The sequence below is a fragment of the Amblyomma americanum genome, chromosome 5, assembly GCF_052857255.1.
Source record: "Amblyomma americanum isolate KBUSLIRL-KWMA chromosome 5, ASM5285725v1, whole genome shotgun sequence".
Classification (NCBI taxonomy): domain Eukaryota; kingdom Metazoa; phylum Arthropoda; class Arachnida; order Ixodida; family Ixodidae; genus Amblyomma; species Amblyomma americanum.
In genome coordinates this window covers 26025995-26035402 of record NC_135501.1, presented here as the reverse complement: position 1 = coordinate 26035402, position 9408 = coordinate 26025995, and the positions used below count along the sequence as shown (strand labels likewise).

At 43.4% G+C, this 9408-nt stretch overlaps 1 protein-coding gene across 2 annotated transcripts; it reads left to right on the top strand.

Moving 5' to 3' along the window:
• The first annotated feature begins 5304 nt into the window (after positions 1-5304).
• On the top strand, positions 5305-7691 carry LOC144134610 (cystatin-2-like). Of its 2 annotated transcripts, XM_077667491.1 has the most exons (4): positions 5305-5420; positions 5487-5671; positions 6663-6770; positions 7337-7691. In XM_077667491.1, the coding sequence occupies exons 2-4, from the start codon at positions 5498-5500 to the stop codon at positions 7415-7417; spliced, it is 363 nt and encodes a 120-aa protein (XP_077523617.1). In that variant the 5' UTR covers positions 5305-5420; positions 5487-5497; the 3' UTR covers positions 7418-7691. The 2 variants fall into 2 exon arrangements, with proteins under 2 accessions (XP_077523617.1, XP_077523616.1); XM_077667490.1 differs by having other exon boundaries at positions 5347-5671; positions 7337-7690.
• Positions 7692-9408: the final 1717 nt, after the last annotated feature.

Below are 9408 nucleotides of genomic sequence, written 5' to 3'. Positions count from 1 at the left end.
ACAGTTGACAACACCTCACCCTTACTAAGCTACGCAGAAATTATGGAGTACTATAAGATCACAAGAAGGAAATATGCTCTTCCTCACAAAACCCTAAGTAAATATGAAGAGCACATAATCAGGCGACTACAAACTAATACTCTGCCTAATCCTTACCTAATGAGTAAATGGTACCCAGACACCTACGATTCGTCCTGCCCCTTCTGTGGAGCAGTTGGCATACTCTTTCACGCGGTTTGGGAATGTCAAGAAAACCCAGACTTGGACAGCAATCCCGATCCGACTTATGAGCGCTGGGAGGCAACCCTTCATAGCCGCAGCCCCATCGACCAGAAATCGCTGGTTAAGAGGGGCCGGATTATGATGGCGACCAATGGGTTCTCGTACTGAACCCACCCAGTTTTTATGCTCTGAATTAATGTTTTTCCTCCTCCTCCTCCCGCGTCGTTCGGAAAAAATGGACTGACTTAAGCATTTGACTCTCTACCCAATACTGACACGAAGAAATCAACAAGGCCAGTCAACATACCCAATACATTTTTGACCCGATGCGCTGAATCGATTTCCAAATACTTGGTGGTTATGCTTACAAAAAAACGACTTGAAACTGCTGGACTACCAGCAAGATTGAAGATAGCCACGTTAATTCCGTTACACAAATCGGGAAACACTGTCAGTGTTTCCAACTATCGTCCTATTCCACTTGTCGTCCGTAGAACACGTTCTTGGGCAACTTGGTTCATAGCGTGAGTAGATGAAGCGCACAAAAACACAAAACACACGAAAGATAGGCACGAGACAGGCGCGACTTGCAACTGTTTATTGAATTCATGAACGCCTTATTTGTACCCCAGAGGAAGGCGTGGTGGAAAGGGAGACAAAAACAATATAACAAACAACATGTAAATGACTAGTGCGAGGAGAAGGATACTACAGAGGGGGAACAAAAGTAATTGAAATCTTTCTAAATTTATCTAAAAATATACTTTCATTCCTATGAATGACCAGCGATGGGGTGCTGACAGAAGAACTCCCGCTTTTCTAATCCGGCGGGCTTCTAGCTGTTCACGGGCAGTATTTTCCTTACTTCTACATAATATCTGAGTTTCTTTGAGCTTTGCTTCAAAAATTTCTTGCTCTTGTTTGCCGCAGTCCTCACAGTGATGCGGCAAATTTGATCCGGTACCAGTTCTTAGCGAGCGTTTATGCTCCGTTAGGCGTTCATTAATACATCGGCCTGTCTGGCCGTTGTGCAGCTTTCCACAAGTCAACGGGGTGCTATAAACTACCACCACAGCAGTTTTCAGAACCCTTTTTTTAAAATGTTCTTGGACGACAGGGACGATAGAACTCCGCGCTACCTCCGCAGCGCTGCGTTGTGTCGTCCCTGCCTGTGCCCTTCTTCTACGCCCTGTTGGTTGCGCTGTGTTTATAGAATATCGAAACCAACTCGCCCAACAACTTATTGTGTTTATTGACCCCTCTTGATAATGGCGCTACAGTATATATTACTAATGAAGTCATAGATTCAGGCAGTATAGTTTCGTATAAACAATAAATAAAGAAATTAGGTTTCGTTTGTTCGTTATTTTTTCTCTTTGGGCCCTACCCTAGGCCAGAAGCCTCGACATCGGACCGAATACAAACTGTAAACTAAATGTAATAGCTGCCCTGGCACAACATGAACGGCAAGTACCTATCTGAATTTTAGCTAGTCCGGGTAGCATGAATCTGTGTCTCCTAAACTGTATTGGTTATGCATGCGGCAGTACACCGTTTTTACGGCAAATATAAGCGTGCAAGAAAACGAGATCAGGAGAGCAAACGTTAAGTATACACATATGCTACCAAACATCGTTTAGGTGTCTACATCGACTACCTGCTTAGCGTGCATACTGCTTTTTTTTCCGCTTCAAGAAATCAACGTCTTCCGGTGTGAGGAACATTCGACATTCTTCTAGCAGTTCTGTGGTGCTCGGGTTGAAAGTGCAATGTAGAGGTATTCGCCTGCTAACCTGTGCTATGCGCTCCTCCCTGATTATCTGCAGTGTACACTCACGCCTTCCTTATCTGCAGCCGCAAAGGTTCTTATTGCCAAGAATGCACACATCCTTCGTCGTTGTTTTCGTAACTTTGCATGGTACAACTGTTATTCTGCAGCTAATTTGTTGTGAGCCCTTCAGGCATCATATATTCCTGAATTATTAATTAGTACATCATTTATCGAACATTTGGACATAGAGCGATGAAGTCGGAGAAAAAGTCTTGAACAGGCTTGACAAGGCCTGGACTTCGTTTGCACGGCAGGAAAAATTAACTTCCTTACAAGACAGAACTCATTAAAATAGAAAACAAAAATGCAGCCAACGCGCAAGTATACACACGTAAAAGTCAGGAGCGTTGAATTTCAAATACAGGACACATGGGCCAACATGTAATGTTTATTCAAGGTGTTGGATTTTTTGCAATTGCAGATACTGAACACCAACTTACGGCGAATAAAACATTTACAGCACATGAGTTCAAAACCTTTGGAACTTAAGAAAGTAGTTAGTACTTAGGACAGCTTTCAGTAGTAGTCTTACACTCGTTTCTTATATGGGTTAGTTCGTGGTGTTATACCTGCAGCTCCCACTAACAGGGTAGCTTTGGCATGAAAAAAGTATGGTGTCGAGAACTGAAAACAGAAATATATAACTAGTGAAACAAAATTGCTTCAGGTTAATCTAAAATACGTTCAGTGTGTGCATCTTGGAGATGTTTTGCGATTATACGAACCTCCTTTCATAGGAACATTGCTGAAGTGGCCTTTAATTTCTTTTCAGGCGAACCTAAAAGCACGCCGCCTAACTGCAACCAACAGTACTGCAGTCGAGCGCATTTAAAACGGCCGCAGTTATAACGAAACTTCGTTTAATAGGAATGAGGGCGGTGCTACCATTAAGGTTATGGCATCGCGTCTCAGATAAAACGAAGAACCGCGGCCACACCAGTCATGTATAACGAACTGGGAGGCGCACTAACTCGGCTCAGAAGTCGAAAATCTCTCACTTTAGGCCAGCGCGCAGATCAAAGAGCCTCTCCAATCTGCCGTGACCTCCCCAAATGAAAGTGCGTAGCCTTAAGTGTTAATAAAAAGTCGGCTCTGAAACTGGAGTTAACAGCTGGCCATAAGCTCCTAGGCAGGCCACAAGGTGAATAGGTGCGTGTGTGCCAGATGAGCGATGTGTCTAATGTGGAAGCAGAAGCACACTAAGAGCAATACAGGGCAGCGTTGAAAGTGGAACCGCTGCACAGGGCCGGTGATCAACTAATGGCAGCAATATGAGAAGTCAGGATGCCTATCACGGGGTACGTACCCCGTCAAAAGTATACGGCCCAAGGGGTTTGCTTGTGAGGCCTCCTGTATGCCTTGCTATGTTTCCTGAGCGACCGTAATTTCTCGGGATCGGAATGCCTTTCCGCCCTCACTGCTCCCAAGCTTTAGATTTGATCAGACCCTTATCCCTAACTTAGCTTACCTAAGCTTTTTCCCTCGTGACGCAGAAGCAAAAACAAGCCAGTGACCAAGTTTACGTTCTAGGCACAGGCCACAGACCTGTCCGAAACATATCTCAGTTTAAAATAATATGCAGGGTGGTGTAAAATTGCAATCGTTATCAACCAAGTGTTCAATATCCTCGGCTACACCGCATCTTAAGCACCGTGCGCTACTGGAGAACCAGATTTTGTGCAGTGTATGCGTGGTTTTTGTCTGTAATAGTGGAAATAAAGACAATCTGGCTGCCCCTCAACATTCTAATGCCTTCATTTTCAACTCGAAAAAATTAGCTGCCAACCAAAACTTTCGTAGCTACGCGGCGACGCGTATGCTTTTCATATTTATGATGAGCTTCACGTACTCAAGAAACTTGCTTAATACTATCGGTTCTGGCCCCTTTTTCAATTTACAACCAGAATTTTTCATCCTAAATATAATATCAAGACTTCAAGATAGCCAGTTAATCAGTTGTTTTAAGCAAAACGTCACTCATTTAGAAATATGCCCAAAATGAAGCTCTATTCCAAATTGCAATGGTTGCTGTTACGATCATCTCGATGACATTATTTTTCAGGTGAACTCTCTAGGAATTCTAAAATCACGTTCTATTTCGAAAATTTATGTGACGCTTCAAATTCAGGAAAAAAAAAGGTAGTACTTAGGGCCAAAATCAATCAAATCTCTGTGCATGAAAAGAAGGAGGATGCGCTTTCTAGATGTCTGTTTCCGTGCTATAAGTTTTGTTACCTCGAAAGCTGACAGCAAATGATCCTATTGGTTGCATCAAGGATGCTAAAGTTACTTGAAGCAAAAAAAAATCAATTCCCGTTGTGGCGCGCACTGAAAAAAAGCTGAAGACATGTTTTGTACACACTTGTGCCTAAAGCGCTGTAAGACGCGGCCAGAACATATCTGTTATTACGCACTGGCGCGAGTTCCGGGACTGCAGCAAGAGTGCACCGTGTAGGCACAGCGCCAAAGTAAATGTCACGGCCGTTTAGGAATATGGGCCTCGTATCGACCATGCGTTCCTTTGCCGCCCTTGTCAGTGCTGCGTAGGAAGCCGTTATCTCAAATGCTCTTTCCCCAGACTTATCTAAATACACAACTTGACAGTGACCGTAGGTGACACTGCTTTTCGTGTGATTCACTGCGGCATATACGCTTATAACAGGGTGCGCTGAACACTGGAAATATAAACGGCTTGTAAAATCATATACGCAAAGCCAAGAAAGACACGAGTCGTATCACTCGTCAACTTCCATCACCTTGAATAAAGGGCTGTCCGACTCTGTTTTAATCAACGCATTGCAGCGGATACTACCACATAAAACTAATTCATCTCTCACGTAATAAATCTGTCACAATCCCCTGTGTCCTTCATTTTTCTTTTCGTAGAGAACTTCTTAAGTCTTCGGTCAAGCCATACTTCTTTTGCTAGGCACTAGGCAGTTAATGTTTTTGACGCCTCCCACATCTCATCAACCTGCATGATGACTGCTGCTGCGCAAAATACAGTACTCATATTATTGATAGCGTATAGTGTACAGGTCAGAGGGGTTGCGAAAATTATGTGCAAGGGTATAATAGCTATTTTTCTTTTAGTACAGAGTCACACATAAGCATCAGTTCACAGCATCCTTCCAAAGCTCGCTGCGGCCTTATCACTCTGACTTTATCTTCTTCTGTTCTCTGCAGTCTTTCATATTCTTTCCAGTTATGCATTCTGTACTTAGGGGTATCGCACAACCTACAGTTTATGCCGGCGAATGAGCATCCGGTTTCTTTTAGCAGCTGCCAACATCCGGCAAAAGAGGATAAAAAGGAGGATAGTGCGGCCCATGGACATCAGTTAGCGTGGTTTGCAGCCAGCAGAAAGGTGGCCTTAACGTTTTATTTCAGATCTCAGAAGCTCAGACTAAGGAAGGAATGTTTCTCCCAGTAGGCCTTATCACCATGCTGGCCATCTGTGGTGTTGCATGCTTGGCGGCTGTTCCAGGAAGATGGACCTCCAAGGATCCCGAGTCCAGCCCAAAATACAGAGAACTGGCCCACTATGCTGTATCTCAACGCGTCGAAGGTCAAGTTAACTACAATACTGTGCTAGACATCACAAAGGTGGAAACTCAGGTAAGCGAAAGGAAGCTCAAATTTGACCTCAAAAGCTGGACGGCGGGCTTTAGAACTGATAGTCTGTCATACTAGTGGGGTGTTTTCTGAAGAAAAGCACGAGAGGTTTACCATTTCGTAAAAAAAAGCCCAATCAAGAGTGGGAAGGTCCCTTGAAATTTTAGTTGCATGCTTAATTTAACCTCTGAACGCCAATGTAGAGCGCCGACAGTCGCGCATGGCACTAACCTTGAGAATTCTCAGAAAGTCCATATGATGGTTGGAGGATTGCTTGCAATGATACTTAGGCCCACGTCAACAAAGCTGTGCACTATTTTCTAATGCGTCTTCGTCTGTCCAGTTTGTGTATTCTTGAACAGTAAAGTTGCGTGATCTCACGAGTAGCAGTCTATGCGATGATGTATCTTTCACAATTCTAACGGCTACTGTTGCTAACTAAATATTCAAGTTTATCAGTTCCTCAGATTCAGCCCCGCATTATGGTTGAAAGGTGCGTTCACATCAGTCATGCTGCGCGCTATCAGTCTACATGTTTTTTGTGCAAACCTGCCACCAACCATATAAGCATAAGAGGCCCAAAATTTTATTTCATGATTGGCGCCTTTTCTTCCTGTTCTTCATTAATCCTGCCTTGTTTCCGACTAGTTATAAATATCAAAAGACTAGAAGCGGCAATACTTTATTTTCCGCGGTACTTCCGTAGCGAACGGCTAAAAATTTAGTCTCGTTTACATGCTTCCATATAATCGATTGATGTCCTTGAGATGCACATACATCTAGATTGCTCCAACATTCAAGCTTCGCCGGAAATCCAGATACAATTATGCCGCTTACGCTCTTTCTGTGCTTTAGCAACTAGCATAGGCGCTTGATGAACGCGGCTTTCGGTACAAAAACATGCTTCAAAAGCAGACGCGCTGAGTGCTGCTAAGCGATGATTGATTCTTCCTACAGAAATTAAACATGCATTTTCTCCTTTTTTCAACTGCAGGTCGTAGCAGGTGTAAATTACCGGCTCACCTTCACCATCGCTGCTTCGGACTGCAAGATCGGTGAGGTTGACTACAGCAAGGAGCGCTGCCCACCAAAAACCAACGTGGTATGTGCCTAAAAAATCTTTCTTATATAGTGCTGCCAACTTTTATATCATTTCAGCCTGATTTTCTTCGTTACTTCTCGGCATCTACTTTCTGGATTTTATGGAAGCACTCCTTGCTGAGGTGCACACTGTACTTGAGTCATCCCAGAAAGCCGTTATTCGCTGACTCACGGCTGGCATTCTGTGCAATCTTTGCATGTTTTAATTTCCGAGTTAGTTGCCTGCAATTAGTTCATAAATATTTTTTTCTCCAACATATTCATGCTGTCAACTATTATCCATTTAAAGCTGGCTCGCATGGAATCTAGAGTGTGTTAACTGCAGTACTCATTCGTAACATAAAGCGAAACGTTTATTTTGCCCGCACGAAAAGAACTATAGTCCGACTTGAAGACATACTTGTTTTATTAAAAGAAAAATTCTGGTTTCCTCCAGACTGCCTAGTTGTATGAACGTAAACAAGCAGTTTTACTGGCAAAGTGTGCAGAAATAGGAGCGCCGTAAGAAATTATTTGTTACTGAATTTTTCCGAGATGCCCTTCAAACCATTCTTTTCCTCCTCTCAGCCGAAGGCAACCTGTACAGCGGTCGTCTACGAGAAGCCCTGGGAGAACTTCCGCTCCCTCAGCTCACTCACCTGCGAATAATGTCGAAAAACCTGCTGAAACGCCGTCGTAATTTGGCTACTCTCATTGGGCGGGAAATGTTTCATCTTTATCCTTCTACTAGCTATGTAGCACCCGATGCCAAAAATTATTAGCTTGGTGCAATGCAATGTCTATTCTTGTAAACAAGACTTCACATAGGAAGTTATAATCACAGTATTCAAACCTCTCCACTGTTTAAATAGTAAATAAACTACTGACTGCTTAGAATTGTTCCATCTAACAAGTCTGAGAGATATTGACAATTACACAAAAGGCCGTGAAATTTTTTGATGGGTGAGAGACAGGGCATAAGCGCAATGCCAGTGCCTCTGCTCAGAGCGCCCTTCATCCTTCCTTCTCCTGCCTTCATCTACGGTACTCTTCTGTGTACATTAAAAAAGAACAAAAGCGTGGTTGTCTGCAGTAGCAGCCGAGGCTAAATATAGCAGGCACTGCGAATATTTAACAGCAGGTACCTAAGCAGCGGGTGCCTGAAGATGTCGATGCCTGTTTATGCCCGCAGAACCCTACATTTCTCTCTGAATAAACTGTTAAATTGATTTTCCAATAATGCCTATCAAATTGCCGAAAGCACGCGAAATATAATTTGGAAGACCATCAGTGAAAACCTTCACTGCCCAAACAATTCCTTTAAAGTGGTTTACACATAAAATATCTAGGCTATAAAAAGCTTTTTGTGGGCTTTCTACTTATGTAGGGGCCCCCACGACGATGTATTGGATGCAACAACAGCTTAAAATATGTTTTAATTCAGCTCAAAACAGTCGTTAAATGCTCTTACTCACGATCGAGACCGGTTGCTAGCTATTTATAGTTGGTGACGTATTGCATTCAGAACGATATCAGTGCATATTAGTGACATCACAGCAATGTAATGTAACATACTATGAACGGCCTCGCGCGACATCGGCGAGCCGCTGCCACTCATTGGTTGGTGAGCTGATAGGCAAATGTATGCCGGACCTGACGCACCGGCCGGCGCCAGCATCAATGGCCTAGCGAAACTTCCACGTCAAAGAGATAACGACCTGACTAGTTGCTCTTTCATATGACATATTAGTATTAATAATACTACTGTTCTTACGCGTTTACTCGTCGACACTATAGTCTGATACAACTTAAGTCTGCAGTGAAGCTCCGACCACATTTATGACCGCCGCACAGAATTCATCCACGACAAAAAAGTATTCCGTTATTAAATCTTTTCTCGTCACCTGAACAGAAAGCTAATAGCAAGAAAAATGTTATAAGCTCTAGAATTTTGATACCTGGTTTGTTTCATAAAATACTGATTTCGTATACTTTTGTAACTGGCTGGCGGAGTAATACAGTATACCGCGGAACGTGGCCCAGTGTTAACAACTGCTGTTTTTTTGTTACGTTGTATCCTACTATAATCAACGGTACGGGTAGGTCGAGTGAGTCCGCGGGGCTCCTGGGTGTTGGGTGTGTGCAATGTCGGCGAATGTGGAGAGTGGTTTCACAAGTTTTAGAGTACAAATGGCGATCGTATAGCGCCACTGCTAGGTGGTGTGAGCAATTCTGCTGACCAGAGCTCTAATCGCGCGGCAACAGATCTCGGCTTCGCTTGTGGACAACGAAATAAGCCATCTTATTTATTGCAAATGAGCGCCGAACATATTTCTGTATAAAGCTATTTGAAGTCAAATATTGGATACATCGGAAAAAGCGGTTATAACGAGGGAGAAACGCCGGAATACGCAGTGTCAACAACCTGGCCAGACAGCACTCCCCAGGCAGTCGCTGGTATTCGTACGTGAATTTTGAATAATTATCGCACTGCTTAAACAAGTAAACGTACAACCACCTCAAATGAGACGGGATTGTTCATGCTTAGAAGAACGTAGCTCAGATTTCATGTCGAACCAACACGCAGTTTCGGTCTATGGGCATGCAGATATGTAAACAAAAGTAATGCTAAGATCAGTCGCCATCATGGGTACATTCCT